At 43.3% G+C, this 18669-nt stretch overlaps 2 protein-coding genes across 3 annotated transcripts; one reads left to right on the plus strand and one right to left on the minus strand.

Annotated features, from left to right (window-relative positions):
• Nucleotides 1–326: 326 nt before the first annotated feature.
• LOC124960398 (olfactory receptor 51D1) lies at nt 327–1301 on the minus strand. The gene has a single exon (XM_047519149.1). It carries the CDS (start codon nt 1299–1301, stop codon nt 327–329), a length of 975 nt encoding a protein of 324 aa, XP_047375105.1.
• Nucleotides 1302–9285: 7984 nt separating this feature from the next.
• Nucleotides 9286–18327, plus strand: Trim68 (tripartite motif containing 68). 2 transcript variants are annotated; one of them, XM_047517198.1, is made up of 7 exons: nt 9286–9418; nt 12163–12644; nt 14394–14489; nt 15565–15825; nt 16276–16298; nt 16825–16925; nt 17104–18326. In XM_047517198.1, exons 2-7 carry the CDS (start codon nt 12219–12221, stop codon nt 17652–17654), a joined length of 1458 nt encoding a protein of 485 aa, XP_047373154.1. In that variant the 5' UTR covers nt 9286–9418; nt 12163–12218; the 3' UTR covers nt 17655–18326. The 2 variants fall into 2 exon arrangements, with proteins under 2 accessions (XP_047373154.1, XP_047373155.1); XM_047517199.1 differs by lacking the exon at nt 15565–15825 and having other exon boundaries at nt 17104–18327.
• The last annotated feature ends 342 nt before the right edge of the window (nt 18328–18669 follow it).

Genomic DNA, 18669 nt, shown 5'->3' on the forward strand with positions numbered 1-18669 from the left:
CATACATCGAGTCCAGAGTGAATCATGAGATACATAATTTATAGTCTTTCCAAGCCAAAACCATGTGTATTTTCTAGTTGGGAAAGAGGGGGAAGGCAAGGTCCTCATAACAGAGAGTAGAGCAGTCATTTTCCAGGACAGTCTGTCCAGACTGGGTCATATTTTTTTCTATATTGATTCAGCTCTAAATACAGAAATATAAGGTCTATTTAGGTAACTGGAAGCAGAGATCCCAGTGGGTTGGTTACTCCACTCACCAAGACATTCTACAGATTCTCATCCCCTCACCTTTGATAGTATTCTGGACATTTGGTTGAGGATCTTTCTCATTTGCCACCTTGTGAGAACATATGAATGACCCTTGAACGGATCTCCTTGGTCTTGGCTCCATAGACAATGGGGTTGACTACGGGTGGTAGCAGTAGATAGATATTAGCCATAACTACATGAAGTAGAGAGGTGGGACCACCCAGCCTGTGAACCACTGAGAGCCCAATGAGGGGCACATAGAAGACCAGGACAGCACAGAGATGGGAGATACAGGTGTTGAAAGCCTTGAGTGCTGCCCCTCGAGAGGACAGCTCCAACACAGCCCGCAGGATGAGGATGTAAGAGAAGCCAATGAAGAGGGAGTCCACACCCATGACTGAAAGGATGATGAAGAGTCCATAAACCACATTGACTGTGGTGTCAGTACAGGACAGCTTCATAATGTCTTGGTGCAGACAGAAGGAGTGTGTGACAGTATGCGTTCTGCAGTACGACAACCGCTTCAGGATGAAGGGCAGTGGGAAGAAGAAAACAAACCCCCTGGTGAGGGCAGCTAGTCCAATCTTGACCACAGTAGGCCCTGTGAGCACAGAGGCGTGTCGCAATGGGTGGCAGATAGCCACAAAGCGGTCAAAAGCCATGGCCAGCAGGACAGCTGACTCCATGGCTGACAGAGCATGGATAAGGAACATCTGGGCCAGGCAAACACTGAACTCAATCTCCTGGATGCCCATCAGGAAAAGGATGATCATCTTGGGCATGGTGACAGAGGAGAGGATAAGGTCAATGGTGGAAAGCATGGCCAGGAAGAGATACATGGGCTCATGCAGACGCCTCTCCATGCGAATGATGAGGATGATGGCCAGATTGCCCACAGTGGCCAAGGCATACATAAAACACAGTGGGAAAGCCAGCCAAAAGTGTATAGCAGGCCCCACGCCAGGTATTCCCACCAGTAGGAAATAGGCTGGGTGGACCAGAGTTCCATTTGAAGCAGCCATGACAGGGAACAAGAGCCATGGCTTCTGCATCCCAAATTCAGGGTCTAGGAAATAAAAAAGGGAAAAATATCATTCAGTCATGGCTCAGTGAAGAGGAAGGACTGTACAAAAAAGGCATTGGAGCAGTGACAGTTGCAAACAGGACTGAGTATTTCTAGTAGTTCTAAACCCCTGACTTTCCCTGCTCTGATTCTCATTATACACACTTCTCTGAAAACCCCAAACCTTATCCTTACCCTCCAAGGTCCCAGCACTGCATGAGCAAATTCTAATCCTGTCCTATTGGTCTCAGTGTGTGAATGTTCACTCACAAGGCATGTAAAACAATTTTTCATTTTCAAAACTGCTGTGTCTGACCAGGTCATTGCTCTTGGCCACTCCTCAAGAGGGTAAAAAGGTTTGCACTCTGACCCTGGCTCTTCTGGGGCATGTCAGTGTTAAGGTAGGTTTTAGGTCCAGACTCCAAGAGTTCAGTCTGTGATTATCTTTAAGACCCACTATAATCAAGTTTAGGATAGGGAGTAGGGACTCAGTCTGGGACTGGATTTCAAGATGGGTTTATGCTTACCTCTGTATGGAATTTCTCAAACTTCCCTGATAGAATCATCAAAAGTAGCAGCAAACACCATTCCCCCCAGGACCTGCTCCAAGCTCAAAGAAACAGAATTTCCAGAGGAAGGGCCCAGTAATATGTTTGGGAAAACAGTAAGTTCCTTTCCCCTAGGTGATTTTTTTTTTAATCAGAGAAATTGCGGAAAGTTGTTCTCTCTGGAGAGTGGCAAGGCAGGGGTAAGAGGGAACTATATTTCCAGCCCACTTGAGATCTCTCAACACCCATGTCAGAATCGGTCCCAAATCGTGCTTGGCTGGGGTATGACATGGAAACTACGTACAGCCTGGACATGGAAAGAGAATCTGTCACTGCTGCTGCCTTTACCATCTGGAGGCCACAGGCACACCCCATCCTCCTCTCTCTCCTCCTGGTGATCTCACATCACTACAGGCTCTTTCTACACAGACCACTCTGTTCTAAAGCCTCTGTCCTGAGATTTGGTCATATAACCTAATACCTGCTTGAAGTTTCTTCCTGGGTAGCCTAATTGGTCTCACGCTCATTTGCCCCTAGTAAGACCCCTTCCAAACCTGTGCCTTAGCTCTGGTCCTGAGTTCAGTGAGTGGATCACCCAGCACCCAAGTCACCAAGGCCAGGGCAGTTAGCCCCATCTCCACTTACCTGTCCTTTCACCTTTACGTGTGACTTTATTTTTGCAATTAATCTGTTAGGGCTCTTCCTCTTATTTGACACAAGCTCTCTATTCCCAATCTCATTAAATCAATCCTTTGCCCTGATTATGAAAGAGCCTTTTCACTCACCTCCCTGCCTCCAAAACCCAGTCTACTGCAATCCTCCTTTCACACCACTGCCTCTCAACAGCAGGATTGGACATATTGAGTGATTCCTGAGCCTTTAAGACAAAGTAGGAACTCCGTAGTCTGCACACAAAGCCCTTCACAGTGTGGCTCCAACTTAACTGCCCAGCTTCTCAGTTTCCTTCTTTGTTAACAATCATCAGCACAAATAACAACAACAACAACAACACACACACACACACACACACACACACACACAAACTTGACATTTTCCCTGGAAATTAATTTCCCTTGCCTTGCTTCTTAAGTGAAGGGTAGGAGGCTGGAACTCAGGATAATGTTCAAAGGATCTGCAAAACTTGGAACTGGCCTCAGAGAGGTTTGAAGAAATTCTTCTTTGGGTAGGTCACTGCATACAGGCTAGGTTCTGGGCTACTATAATCTGGAAAGGCTACTTATTGTCAGACCCCAGCAGCCAGACTGATCAGAGGCCCCGCTCCCTCATGTAATGCGACCTCTGTGCAGTGTTCAATATGCGCCGATTTCCCAAAGCCAAGACAAGCTCGCCTTGCCCCCTGTCTGGTCTAAACCTGGCACATTCACCATCAATGCCTCTCTGCCCAAGGGCGTCATGCATATATAGCTTCTCTGGGGACCCTAGAGAGTGCAAGGAGTGATGAGGCGTGAACTGGGACCGACAGGCGCCTAAGGACAGCTGAGCCCTGACTCCTACCTAATTCTTCTGAGGCCAATGTAGGAGACTAAGGGCAGAAGTAGTTTCGTGAAGTGCGGAGGACAGGAGAAATGGTCGGGCTGAAAGAGAGGAGCTAATGTAATGGGAAAGTGGACGCGCGCCGGAAAGCGCACATGGGGATACAGTGCCCCCCTTCGAAGCACTATCCACTGGATACGGACCTGCACCAAGGACTGTCTCTCGCGTCTTGATGCTGCCCTCTTGTGGTCACGCAGGATAGTTATAGTCTCCTAGCCGACCCAGGCCAAGGCCTCTGAGTGTGAATCCTCAAAGGACCAAGGAACTGGTTTAGGAATCTGAGCTCCCCCGCCCGCACTACCTTTCACATCAGCTCTCCCTCCCTTCTTCCCTCTCAAGTCAACTCTTTCTTTTTTGGGTCACCATTCACAGCTCTTCTGTCCCTCCAGAGACAGTGTAGCAGGGTGGTTTGAGTATGGGGCTGGAACACTAACTAATGATATGACCACCCTAAAGCTCAGTTTGATACGAAAAATAATAGCAATTCTCCAGTGAGTGTTTTTACTTATTATTTATTGAAACAACTGCAAGTGGAGATAGTGTTACAACTGCCAGAGGTTAAAAGAGACGAGTGTGAGGTCTGAGAACGAAAGGTCACTGTTCCCTTGACATGTGTTGGGATGGGGACAGAGTCCCGAAGGCAGCAGTGAGGAGTGAGTGTGTTGGGACATATGGAGGAAGTGAATGATGACTCCTTAAGGTATTTGTATATGAACAGAAGGAGTGAAATGGGTAAGACTTGAAGAATTGGTAGCTCCACAGAGCGGTTTCTAAAGATGCCTTTGGAGCTAGAAGAGATGAATACAAGTAAATGTCAACAGGATGGAGTTTTTTGTGGGGTTACCTGTCCTTCACGTCTCACACTATTGGTGGGGTTCTTCTAGGCTTTGACCCAGGTAGACCCTCTGTATAGCAACCCGGAGCAATTCTACTTGATCCTATAGTTTCCATCACCCAAACAGGCCAGAGCACTCACTAAACTTAAGACTGGGTGGTATCATAGAAGACCCTTGAGCACCTTAAACTCAATACTTAACTCATTATCTCTAAGCTCATTGATCTCATTATCAACTAAGCTTAATATTTCTGGTCCCCAGTCTGAACCCTGTTCTGTTTCATGTCCCTGAAATAAAAATGACTCTGTTGGTGCTACAGCTTGGATCTGGAATGTCCCCCAAAAGCTCATGTGTTGAAGGCATGGTCCCCAATGCAACCATGTTTAGAGGTGGGACTTTGGGGAAGAGACTGGATCATGAAGGAAGGCTCTGATCTCAACAATGGAATAACCTATGAACTGGCTCGTAATTGAATGAACTTCGGGGAAGAGGTGGAAACCATAGGAGGTATGGCCTAGTGGAGGAAGTAGGTCACTGGGAACATGGCCTGAAAGGGTGTATCTCGTCCCTAGTCCCTTCCTCCCTTCTTACCTTTTTCCTTTGCTTCTTCTTTCCTTCCTTCTGCTTCTCCTCCTCCTCCTTCTCTTCTCCTATTTCTGGATGCTTTGAGGTGAGCAATTTTGCTCTGCCAGGTCTTTCCCTCCCCGGCCTCACCCCAGGAACCAATGGGATTGAGTGACCATTCACGGAAACTTATAAAACCATGAGCCAAAATAAATCTTTCCTCCTGTAAGTCGATTTTTTTCAGGTATTTTGTTGCAGCAACAGAAAGTTGACTAACCCAGTTGCCCCAGCCAGAAACTTTCAAGTCATCCTTCTGGCATTCTCCCTCTCTCTCACTTCCCTCCCAACCATATCCAGTCATTAAGTCCTCTTTTTTTGTGTGTGTCCTAGAAATATTAGGGATCAGATATTCTTTTCTATCTCCTTTGACTTTTTTCCAGTCAAAGCCAGGACAATCTTTTGCCTAGATCATCAGAATAGTTTATTCACTAGTCAGTGTCCCTGAAGAGCTTTCCTACCCGTCCATTCTCTACACTGTGGCAGCAAGATCTTCCAAACACAAATGCAATTCATAGAAATTTCCCACTGCTTTAAGAATGGAAGCTGGAAGTTCATACTCTATAAACCAGCTCCTTAGACCTCCATGAGCTATTTTAGTGCAAATTATTCATCCCCATCTCTAACCACACTTCCTCATTTTCTGTATGCTAAGTCTCCGATGTACCAAAAGAGTCCCACCACTTTCAGTGACATGCCCTCTGTCTTCTGCCTTCATATAGACAATCTCCTCATGGTAAGAACACTCATCCTCTCCTTGCTCTGATTCAGTCTTACCTTCATTTAGCTATTTAAGTATCCTTCCTTAGATTTAGGATGCCAATTCAGATACTAGGAATAGGATATAAAAGAACAGATGTCACACTGAATCAGGATGATGAGGAGGTCTGAGAGCAAAGAGAGCAAAGGTAGAGATTCTAAAGTTAACTTCTAGTGCCGGGTTTGGAGTAAGATCCAGGTCGAGTAAACCCAATGTAGTCAAGAGTGAAAACTCCACTGGAGCGGACCTGCAGCATAATTTGATTTTAGTGCTGCCTGAATCATCAATCAGGCAATGAGTATTCTCTAATATGTCCTTCTCCTATCTAAAATAGCTTCCTGTCATGTTTCACTGTTATTTTTAGGTCGGCATTTTGGTTGACCTCAGACACCTGCCTCCTGCCTCAATCTTCTGCTATCCACATCCATGGCAATGGGTCAATAAAATCACACACTATATTACGATGAAGGGACTCTATAATTTAATCTTTTCCACTATAGAGCCTATGTCTTCTTTTTCCACACCTTCTGAATAATAATGCAATTATGTTGTTGGTCACATAACATTTTCTCAAAGTAGAAGTTACAGTGGCATTTTTAAATTTTTTTGCATTGTGGTCATATGGCAAACCTAAAACATTATATATTTAAAAATTCAATTAAATGATATTTAGCCGAGCACAGTGGTGCAGGCCTGTAATCCCAGGAGCTCTGGAGACTGAGGCAGGAGAATGGAGAGTGGTCAAGCTCCTGAGTTCAATCCCAGTACCAAAAAAAAAAAAAAAAAAAATCATGATTTTGGATAAAAATAAATTAAAAACTGTTCTTATGGTTTATTTAATAACTGATGAAATAAAATCACCATTGTGATTTATGGGAGGTAGCCTGACATATATACAGAAAATTTTACACTCCCCAATAAATCAAGAAGCAATGCAAGAAGTCAGAAAAATAAGAAAATAAACATAAGTAAAACAAATCAAAAGAAAATAATAAAGACGAAATTAGAACAAATAAGTTAAAATAATAACCAATTAACAGATTTTTTGAATGGGACAATGAACTAAACAGAGCTCTGAAAAAAAAATAAGTCTCTCGGAAAAATATCATAAAGTTTTGGTAAACACATAATGTTAGGGACCAAAATCCAAAAAACAAAAAAAACCACTCAGAAACAGAGGGAAATGAAAATAATGTTAGTACTTTATGTAATTCAATGATGGAGACATTGGCCCTTGAAGAAAAATAACTTACTGAAACAAATTTGAACTTTGAATAAATCCAATCAAATTCTGAAGCTATTGCATTTTGTTTTAATCTGACATGACATTGACATCAAAACTAGTAACAGGCCAGGTATGGTGGTGCATGCCTGTAAGCCCAGCAGCTCAGGAGGCTGAGGCAGGAGGATTGCAACTTCAAATTTAGCCTCTGCAAAAGCAAGGCACTAGGCAACTCAGTGAGACACTGTCTCTAAGCAAAATACAAAATAGGACTGGGGATGTGACTCAGTGGTTGAGTGCCCCTGAGTTCAATCCCCAGTACAAAAAAAAAAAAAAACAACAACAACTAGTAACAATTTTTCTGGCCTGTTCTACAGCCAACCCTCCAAATGTCTTGCTGTTAGTTGTCCATAATTAGTAATAGTTGCTATTGTAGTATATGACTATGTTCTGATACATATTTTTATTTACTTATTTTTACATCTCACACACAACATACATATATGCTACTATATTCCCATCCATGGTATTTCACACTGAAACTTGCCCACCACATTCCTGCAAAGGTCCTCTCTTTTCTACTCTCTGTCATTTGGGACTCAAACCCTAATACACACTCTTGGTGACCCCTGCAACCCAGAAGCACTTTTGGAAAGGTTTTCCACTTCCTCTAGACAGACTTCTACGTCTCGGTTCTAAACGCAACTCCATGCTCTGTCTCTTTCCTCTACCTAAGTGATGCTCAGTAAGTGTTATAAGTGGCTGTTTTCAAAAATAAATAAATGGCTGATTTCAATTAATTCATTTACTATTACATTAGGGTAGGCATTTATCCAGACCCAAGTGATAGTCCAGCTCAGACCTCAGTTACCTCTTTTCTTCTTTTTGCTTATGGTCCCATTTGTTTCAGGAATATCCTGGGCCTCGCCCTTCAGAATTTCAACCATGGCCTGAACTCTGACAATGGCAGGAGGATTCAAAGAATGTCTGTCTTAATGAGGTATCATTTGGAACTGGGCTTCAAGTAAAGGATTTCCTGGTTACTGTCTATATTAGAAGAACCTTCACTTGTTTATTTGGTAAAGACCTAAGTATTTTTTAAAAGGACAAAGCCCTAGAAGTACCAGGAAAACCCAAATCATTGTCTCAAATAGCATTTTGTGTGTGTGTCACATGTGTGACTGTGTGTTAGGGTGAGGAAGGGGTTATCTGCTGTGTTAAAAAAAAAAAAAAAAAAAAAAAAAAAAAAAAAAAAAACAGAGTCACAGAGTCACCCAATGATGAACTAAAAACCTGTGATCACAACATAAATCTTCCCCCTAGAACTTGAATTTCTTGTGTGTTTTGACACAGGAATAGAAGACAGAGTAATACATGAAGAGAACTGGAACACCAGATGCCCTTACAAAATCCATCACTTGCTTGCAGCAGGGTTTTTCACTAGTGTGAATTTTTTGTTGGTTTTTGTCTTTTGTCTTTCAAAAGAACTGGGAAGTTGGAAGCTTAGAGCACAGGAGAGCTGCCTACATCATGGCAGCAGGAAAGAAAGTGTAAGAGGAATGTGCCAGCAACCATATACCCAATGAATATTTTTGTTTAAGGTTACTATTTCCATAAGTCCTCTAAGTACAATACTTTAAAGAAAATTGACGGAAATAAATGTGATAAATTTTCATAAATTATGTGATTAGTAGTCATATATAATGTGTATGTGTGTACGTATCATAATATATTCCAGTTATTTCTGAGTTAAAACACTGAACTTTTAACTGTTATCATGAGGTTGAAATTTTGTGAGAACAAAAAACAAGAGTTTTAAAAAATGAAGTTTATAATCAAAGATTCCACTTCTACTCCATAATTTCTCAATATTTTCTCCTAATTCCTCAGTTGGGTGATTGCAACAGTGATGAGAAGCTTCCCGCGGAAGCATCCAAGGATAAGAGTTTGCCAGGAAAAGCAGGAAGGTTTTTAAAAGAGAACCCAGTATGTGAATCAGAAGCCATGAGAGGTTGCATATCTTGCCGGGAACTTCGGAGTCCACTAAATACGTGTACCCGGCCGGCCCTGTTGTAGATTGAGCCACAGAACCAAATCTAGCAGATCTCATAGCCTGCTGAACCAATGAACTAGGAGTCTCTTAACGCAGGACCCCCGGGCGTCTTCGTTGGAAGATCTCAATCCTGTGATTGGTCCTGGAACTGATTCCTAGACCTTTTTTTTTTTTTTTTTTTTTTTTTTTTTTTTTTTTTTTAATACACCTTTTAAGTGGCTCTGAGGAAAGAGGCCGGAAAAACTGTGTGCATTGACTGGCCTAGAGGCGGCCAGAACTCCGGTTCCCATCTCCGATAGGCCAGAGTTGCCCAGATTCCTGTCTGTGATTGGCTGCTCCTGTCGAAACGTCACCAGCCGGGCGGAGCCGACGCGTGCCCCCTCCCTGCTCCCCTTGGCTCTGGCGCCGAGTGTGGGTCCTGCGGCGCCGTGGAGGGCCGCCTGGGAGCTGTCGACCGCCTGGGCCTGGGTCGCGGGGTTCAGGACCCTGGACCTTGGGCGCTGAACGGGCGGGTAAGTGCTGCGTTGGCACTGCTCTGGTGCGGGACAGTCGCATCTGACGCTACGGACTCTGGACCGCCGGAACTGGGCGTCTCCACTTTCGATTTCCCCCGCGAAGTACTAATCCAGGTGGAGGAGGGAGGTGGGTAGACCACCGTGCCACTTTTGAAGACAGAGATCCTGCAAGCTCACCTTAGTCGGCCCCCATCCACCCGCTGTCCTTGGGACCTGCCCAGCGCCCTAAGGCCGGAAGATTACTGTACCCCGCTACTTCTCAACCCCGAGATTACCACCTTCCCTCTGCTTTCTCCCACTGGGCTCCCGCCTCCAAAGTCTTTTCCAGACTGTCCCCTCCCCTCAAATGCCTTTCTCAGTCCTGTGCTACTCTGCCCAAGGTACAATTGAAACAACTGAACGTTTAATTATTTAAGGTTTGTCGAAGTAATTTATGTATAATAAAAATCATTAAAGCTTGTCTTCTACTGAAGAACAATAATTATCCATCCCTAAATCTTTATAGAGGCCACCACTTAACTTTTCCATCTTATGTCCTTTTATGACTCTTAAGTCAAAATAATATGCTATGCTTCCACCCACCTCATTTCTTGATTTATTTTAATACATCTGCCTCACTTTCTTGCTGTCACTGTCTTCTCAATTTTCAGTTGCTCTTTTGGTTCTTCTGTGAACTTTTCTTACTCTAAATAATAGATGTCAACCTCTATTGTTCTATCAGTTTCAGGTGGTGCTGTTAGTGCCCCCACTCCACTTAGATGAGGATTTAATATTTGCTCCACTTCTAACCTCCTCTCAGCTGAACTTCAATATTTATATTTAATTCTCACACTCAACAAATATTCAGACACTGTTCTTGGCACTGGGAAAATAGTGAACAAAACAGACAATATCCCTATCTACATGAAACTTCTAGTGTGCAAAGACAGTCAATAAATACATGGCAAATGATGTTAAGTGTAGGATCATGGAGATATCATTTCCAGCTGGAAGAACAGCATGAACCCAAATCAATTACAATGAGTGGACATGGAATCTGCAGGACAGTGTGGAAGTTTATCCATTTGCTGGCCTGACACTGGTGCTGTTTCAAAATTGAGGGAAGAACACTTTCCACAGGATCCCTTTGATATAGCTTGTATTAAGCTGGAACCAAGTGCTGGGGCACCAGAGAAGCTCTTGAGTTGGTTAGTAGTTTAGCTAAACTGAATTCCATAGTTTGGTACCAATAGTACAAGAATAAAAAGCAGGAGATACAAAGATATGACCCGCTGATATCTTCTAACAAAGTCCTGCAAGATTTACTAACCTGCTTCCTCCAGGAAGCCCCCCTGCATTAGCCTAAATCCCAGTGATTTCTCTCTTTTGTCTTGAATTTGTATGGTACCTTCAAATCAGAGAGGTTAGGTAATTTGCCTAAAATAGAATAGTGGAACCCTGGGTCAAGCATCTGTAAAATGAGAACAATGATGAATTCTCTCTAGGGTTGTGGAATAAACAATTAATTTGTATAAAGCTCACTGAACAGTGCCTGGAGCATCGTGTAAGTGCTCAAGGAGTGCTTGCTGTTATTATTAATTTGTGCTCCCAATTACCTATAATTATAAAAGCATTTTGGGTTTAAACACTACTTTTTTCCAGGTATAATGGCATATTCCTGTAATCCCAGTAGCTCAGGAGGTGGAGGCAGGAGGATTGCAGTTTTGAAGCCAGCCTTAGCAAAGCTGTAAAGAACCTAGTGAGACCCTGTCTCCAAATAAAAAATAAAAAGGGCTGGGAATTTGGCTCAGTGGTTAAGCACCACTGGGTTCAATCCCTGGTACCAAGGGTGGGGAAAAAAACTACTTCTATGTCAAGCTGGTTTATTCACTCAACAAATATTATTGGGCAGTATCTACATAGCAGGCACCATTTAGGTGCTAAGGATATAGCATAAACCAGCATGACCCTTCTCTTTACAGACTCTATCACATAACACAAGCTTGCAAAGTTAATAAATAAATAATAGCCAATAAGCCAAGAGTCTGCCATTGACATGCAAGTTCCATATCCATATGTGGCCCTGGCAAAAATCTCAGGTTTTTTTCTGGAATGATGGCCTAATCAGTATGGGTTTGTTTCTCACTAAAGGTTGAGGAGAGAGTGGCATGTTAGTGAGTGAAAAAGTATGTTAGTGCTGGAGAAGTGAGCAGGGGTTCACAGGGCAGAAGGAAAGAACTGCTGTTTTTCTTATATTTTGAACTCTGGTGTTCAGCATAAGAAAACAAATTATGCATGGAAGCAATGGGCTTCTAACATAGGCCTTTTTGCACCTTGAAGTATATAAATGTACACACAGAGAGACCAGAGTGAGGCTGGAAGTATTTATGACCTTACTTTGACAACTGAAATAACACATTTTAGGTGACCTTACCCTTGTTCAAAAGAAACTGCTGCGTTATAGAGCATAACTGCAGTGGTAATGGTTTAGTAGTGCAAACCCAGAAAAGAACCAGAGTTGATTAAATGAATGAAAACCAACAACTCACGTATTCCATCCAGGTAGGCATCCCTACCTGTCCCTTGTGTAGTATGAGTCACATGACCTTGTCAGAACTTCAGCTGAGAAGGTCAATACTTACTAAATAAGGTCAGTAAAGGATCCAAAGGAAAGAGATTTTTTTGTTCACTAATTATCATTTTTACTGATCTCTCTGTTCTTTTACCTTTTTCTCTTAATTGTTTTTCTTTTATTCTTGCAGGCTTCAGTACTTCTCCCTAGTTTTATTCATGTTCTGAGGAGGGTATAAGAAGGAACATGGATCCCACAGCCTTAGTGCAAGCCATTGTGGAAGAAGTGGCCTGTCCCATCTGTATGACCTTCCTGAAGGAGCCTGTGAGCATTGACTGTGGCCACACCTTCTGCCATAGCTGTCTCTCTGGACTCTGGCAAGTTCCAGCAGAATCCCAGAACTGGGGTCACACCTGTCCCCTTTGTCGAGCTCCTGTCCAGCCAAGGAACCTCCGGCCTAATTGGCAGCTGGCCAGTGTTGTAGAAAAAGTTCGTTTGTTACAGCTATGTCCAGGAATGGGACTGAAAGGTGATTTGTGTGAGCTCCACAGGGAACAGATAAAGATGTTCTGCAAAGAGGATGGATTGATGATGTGTGAAACCTGCAGCCAGTCCCCAGAACACGAGGGCCACAGTGTCCTGCCCATGGAGGATGTCGCCTGGGAGTATAAGGTGGGAGATAAGGCCTGGCCATTTCATATTATGGGTATGTCTGGCCCCTCATTTGGCTGTCTCCAAAACAAGGGCCAGCCCCAGAGACTGAAAACCACTTCCGTTGGCTCCTGACACCCACCCACAGTTCCCTGGAATCTGGTACATTGAGCTTTTTTTGTATTCATGAACTTCTTTGATTTTCTTCCCTCCTGCTTCCTCCACATCCCACCCCAAATCCCAACATGGCTTAATGTCCAACCCAAATATATTTTCAGTACTGATAGTTTGAAGGATACCAGTTTGACTTTAGCTCTGGGTGACTTGGATGAATTTGGGTATGAGGCTATTATTTAGTAGTCAGAGCTACAGTTATCAGAACCTGTAAACTTACATCACTGCCACAAGAAATCACTTGACATTGGGTAAGTCTCTTTAACTCCTTCATTTTATGGACAAAACTGAGGCTTAGAAATTTAGGATCATAATAATTGATTTTAGAGCTGGAAAGAACCATGGTAAATCAGTTAGGATTGATTTGCCAAGTGCCACTTTTGGTTTAAGCACTAAATGTGTATTAATACTCACAGCATCTGTTTTCAGATCCTTTCTGACTTTAAGTTAGTTAAAGGATGATCAAAGACTAGTCTTCGGTTTTTTGCTCTTTGGCCAGGGTTCTTTCTTATTTCCCAACTCCTCTTATTTACTTATGTATGGGACTGGGGTCACCTCTGTCACATCTGCTCCTTTTTTATAGTCACCCTTGTCAGCTTCCAGCCTCCAGGCTGCTCCTCGGAGGCCCATGCTAATGGTTCTTTATCAGAACCATTATCCCAATGATTTGGTGATCAACGATCCTGGTTCTGGTCTTTAATTCTTTTTCTTGGAGTTGAGATTAGAAGTAAGAATGTAAGATAAATCCCCTGAATTAGCTTTTTTTTTCTATATGGGAAAATTTCTAAAACATTAGAAGTCTGTACTTTTTTTTTTTTTTTTTTGAGAGTATTAGAATAAGGACAAGGTATAACATAAGGATTAAGAGCTGGGCTAAATCCCAGCCCAGCCATTTGTTAGCTGGATGACTTTGAATTACACTCAGTTTTCTTATTTATAAAATGGGGATAATGCCAAAGTATTAATACATGTTTAGTGCTTAAGTCATATGTGGCATGACTTGTTAAGATGGTAAATCTTAACAGAATCATTAAAATTTAAAGTCATATTGAAATACTTTATTCTTTCCAATAGAAATCCCTTGCATTACTATCCTAGGAAAGTGCTTCTTTCCTAGGAAATGTGCATAAGAATCACTCAGAGATCTTCCTGAAGTTCAGATTCCCATGAAAGGCATGTGATACAGCATAAGATTCTGCATTTCTAATAACCATCCAAGCAATGCTGGTGTTGCTGACTCTGGACCACACTTTGAGTAGCAGGGTTCTTGGGACACCATAGGATAACAAGAGAGATAAGAATAAGAATAAAATTAGGCATGAATAGGAAAATCCAGGATATTTTTTCTAGAAAAGTTGTAATGGACCTTTTCTTCTACTTTACAGACACTTAGGCACTGTGGGAGCTGAAATGAGCTACCCTGCGTGTCATCTGGCCAAATCTACTCCCTCTGTGGCTTTCCCTTTTCTCCCAGCATTTATTCAGACTCTCACTATCTGAGGTTCACTGGTTTTCCCATTACCTACCAGTGTTAAGAAGCCTATTTTTAATCAGGATGAGGTGGCCTTATCATTTTTTTTTATTTATCTCTTATAGTGGAAACTTCATGAGGCTCTGGAACATCTGAGAAAAGAACAAGAAGAGGCCTGGAAGCTGGAAGTTAGTGAGAAGAAACGAACTGCCCACTGGAAGGCAGGTTGCCACCTGGGGAAAGGAGTTTGTCATCCCTGTGTTGTCCTGGAGCTGGCTGCGGTAGCTTCTCATCTCTGTTTGGCAGAATATGGGGCTTGAAGTCAGAGAGCCTAGGGTCCCAATACCAGTTTTCCCTTTTCCTCAGGCCATAGAATATTCCACCTATTTCTTGATTGTGATTAGGGATACCTCTGATCTAATGCCCTCAGCCTCATATACATGATAGCTCATGGTAGTGTGGCTTGTCCAATGCTAGTAAATCATAGTTTCTATTTCACTTTTCCAGTTAGAAAATAGTTGCTATGGGTTCAATCATTAAAATATTAGAAAGTAACCTCTGAAATACACTCAAAAGTGATAAATATGGAACTATCAGAAAGGTTGATCGAGAAAAGGTAACACTCAAGTGATCTAAAACAGTACATTGAACAGATATAACATCCATCAGTATAGTTCACTTATACAGCGTTAGCAAGTGTACGTGTAACCCATTTGGTTATTATTCTGAAAATGGAAAATAGTCTAACTCTTATAGTATCAATATAGTGTCATAGACCATAATGGGGTCAGTAATAGTCATACAGGTTGAATATCCCTAATCCAAAAAATCTGAAATCCAAAGTGAACCAAAATCCAAAATTTTTGAGCACCAACATGATGGGTTGCATTCAAAATGTAGGAACATTAAAAATTATTGTATAAAATAGGCTATGTATATAAGGTGTATATGAGACATAAATGAATTTTTTGTTTAGACTTTGGTCCAATTCCCAAGATATTGCTTTGCACATTTGAAAATACTCCAAAATTCAAAAAAATCCCAAATCTGAAACACCTTTGGTCTCAGGTATTTCAGATAAGGGATATTTGACCTGTAAAAGAGACCCAGAATGCCCTGAAGCTGTGGGAGAATAAAGGTAGGAACAGTAGTATCCTTTATCTTATTCTCTACAATGCCTAGCACTTGGTTGTACCAAACATTTCACAGTATATGTTACACACAAACCATTGTCCTTAATTCTGGGTGACCCTTATACCAAAAATATCAGTGCTGATTCCAATCTTGGCTCCATAGGTACAGGTGGAAACCCGAAAGCAAAGTATCATGTGGGAGTTTGAGAAATACCGTCAATTACTAAATAATCAGCAGCCACCAGGTCGGCAGCTAGAGGTGGAGGCAGCTGCAGCTCTGGCCAGGCTAGAACAGGAGGAAGGAGAGACTATGCATAAGCTGGAGCTGAGTCATAACGAGCTCAGCCAGCAGAGCAGGGTCCTGTGGAAGATGGTTGCAGAGCTGGAAGAGAGGTATCAGAGCCCTCTCCGCTGGATGCTACAGGTGAGTACCACCTTTTCCTGGGAGGCCTGAGTGAGAGTAGAAGATAGACCGAGACTCCAGGAGAGAGGATTAGCTGGTCTTCCATGCAGCCTGTCAGCACTCTGCCTGCCAGTTAGGGACCCTGTATGTCCCAGCTAATACTGCTGTTCTCCTTTCCCTGGTTGGGTGGTGGTCTCATAGACCAGCTCATCATCCCAATCAGGGATAGGACAGCAGGTACTCAAGCAGCTCAGCAACTTTCCAGTTCCTCCCCTCCACGCTGGGAGTCTTGAGATGAAGCCTAATGTTGGGCAGTGCAGCCAGCTCTGCTCTGCCACCCTCTCACAGCTTCTCCTGTGGTAGCCCTGCACAGTTTTCTCCACTTCACTTTGAGAAACCCCTCCCAAAGTTCAGTGTCTCGTCTGGTCCCTGCAAAGCACTCATGTGCTGCATTTTTTTTTCTTCTTCTAGGGTATTCAGGAAGTCTTAAACAGGTATGTTCCCATCCTTGGAGCCTCTAGGCAACCCTATAGGGGATAAAGGAGCCAGAACCACAAATGGGAAAGGAAAATGATGTGACAGAAAGTAGACACTGATCCACAATCTTTTCCCTCTTTCCTTATTATTGGCTAAAGAAATTTTATTGATCTTTTCCTTTTTCTTCTTGAATTCATTTCAGGTATTACCAATGAGAATTTTAGGTAAAATTCGTGGTTTCCAGTAAATCACCCAAGGGCAGGGAAAGACTGCATAGAGTTTCCAGCCGTTCTCCTTTTCAGGACACTTTTTCCCCTTCTAGTACCAAATACATACCTAAACTCTCCCATGGCATGGAGATCTGAGAGTTCTCATTTCTATGTCACAGTTTGAGACTCAGCCAAATCATCACCACATCTCTGCTTTGCTAGAGAGGGGTACCTTGCTGACTGTCCCTGGCCATGCCCCTCTTCCACATTCTAAGGAAAGGCCCATGTGGCAGAGCCAGGATTCTTGGCCCCAACATTAGCTCTCCTGTACCAGGAGCAAGTCTTGGAGCCTGCAGCAGCCAGAACCAGTCTCCCTGGAGCTGAAGACAGATTGCCATGTGCCAGGGCTGAGAGAGATCCTGAAGACGTATGCAGGTAACATATGCCAGGGTGATTGCAATGGGCAGTGGGACAGATTCCTCCCACAAAAGTGAAATAACTCAGTGCCCTCTAAACATCCCTCACTAAGAAATCTGTGGCTAGATTTATCAGAGAGACCTCCCTGGTGGCCCTTGCTCTGTATAGTGTTACCAACCCAGATCTTTTTCCCTAGCGGATGTGCGCCTGGATCCAGATACTGCTTACTCCCGACTCATAGTGTCAGAGGACAGAAAATGTGTGCGCTATGGAGACAGTCAACAGGAACTGCCTGACAATCCTGAAAGATTTTACCGCTATAATATTGTCCTCGGTAGCCAGTGCATCTCCTCAGGCAGGCACTACTGGGAGGTGGAGGTGGGAGACAGGTCTGAATGGGGTCTGGGAGTGTGTACAGAAAATGTAGACCGAAAGGAGGTAGTCTATTTATCCCCCCACTATGGATTCTGGGTGATAAGGCTGAGGAAGGGAACTGAGTACCGGGCAGGCACTGATAAATACCCGCTCCTGTCCTTGGCAGTTCCTCCTCGCCGGGTGGGAGTCTTCCTAGATTATGAGGCCCAAGATATCTCCTTCTATAATGTGACTGACAATGGCTCCCACATTTTCACTTTCCCCCACCATCCCTTCCCTGGACGCCTCCTGCCCTATTTTAGTCCTTGCTACAGCATTGGTGCCAACAACACTGCTCCTCTGACCATCTGCTCCCTAGATGGTGAGGACTAGTAGAGTCACCATCCTACCAGAGCCCTTGGAATTTGGCCTGGCCCACAGGAGTGTTGGAGGATCCTGCCACTGAGAAGTGTCCCCTTGAACCAAGCCTACAGTCCAAAGACTCCTCTGCCCAACTCTGTGGTCTCTTAACCATTCATGTGAAAAAGAGAGTCCCAGTCAAATGATCACTGTGACCCACGAGGGAAAAGTGGCAGGGCCAACGGCAAGGCTTAGAGCAGTGCTCAGATAGCTTGTTACTGTAAGGTCCATTCTGTAGCTCATGACCCTCTTCCCCAGTCTCTGTCTAATGCCATAATTAAGTCAATGAGAATGACAAAGTGGTTCTAATCTTCAGAAATCCTTTTAAACAGGGTTTACCAATGAACCTAAAGAATAATGTCCAATTGCCATTCCCCTCCTGGGCATGAGCTGAGCAAATCACTGTCACTCAGATCTTAAGAAGACATGTGTCCAAGCCCTACCCTTTTCTCTAAGTGGCAGCATTAGATAACCTGTGAGCCTTCGTTTTTATTTTCACTTTGTGGATGAGAAAACTGAAATGGCCTTGAAGTAAGTTATTTCTTACACAACTATAAATAATTTTAAAATCACTTTAAAAATTATAAGGTGGTTTTTCACATGCAAATAAAACAAGTGATAAACTCACTTCTAAGGTCACGTGTTGGTGTATCATTCACTTCATTTGGGTCTAAACTTCTCACATATTTGAGAGGTGCTAAGTGTTCTTGTTGGGAAAATGGTCATAATTTGGCCCCAGACAACACATTCGCCTACTCCATAGGATTGTTGTAAAGATCCCAGGTCCATGCCATGCTGTTGTTCCTCCCTTGGGGATAAAGGAAGGAAACCATGGATTCCACACGTGGTAACCTTCCCACCTGCCCATGGTGCAGCCAGCACCTTCACAGCAAGGCCTTCATTTCTTAGGGCTTCTCCTGCCAGTCTGCAGCCCTTTAGACAGAAAGGTACCCATCCAGGGCACACGGTGGGCTTCAGAGTATATCGT

This window comes from Sciurus carolinensis, chromosome 11 (assembly GCF_902686445.1).
Source record: "Sciurus carolinensis chromosome 11, mSciCar1.2, whole genome shotgun sequence".
Taxonomy (NCBI): domain Eukaryota; kingdom Metazoa; phylum Chordata; class Mammalia; order Rodentia; family Sciuridae; genus Sciurus; species Sciurus carolinensis.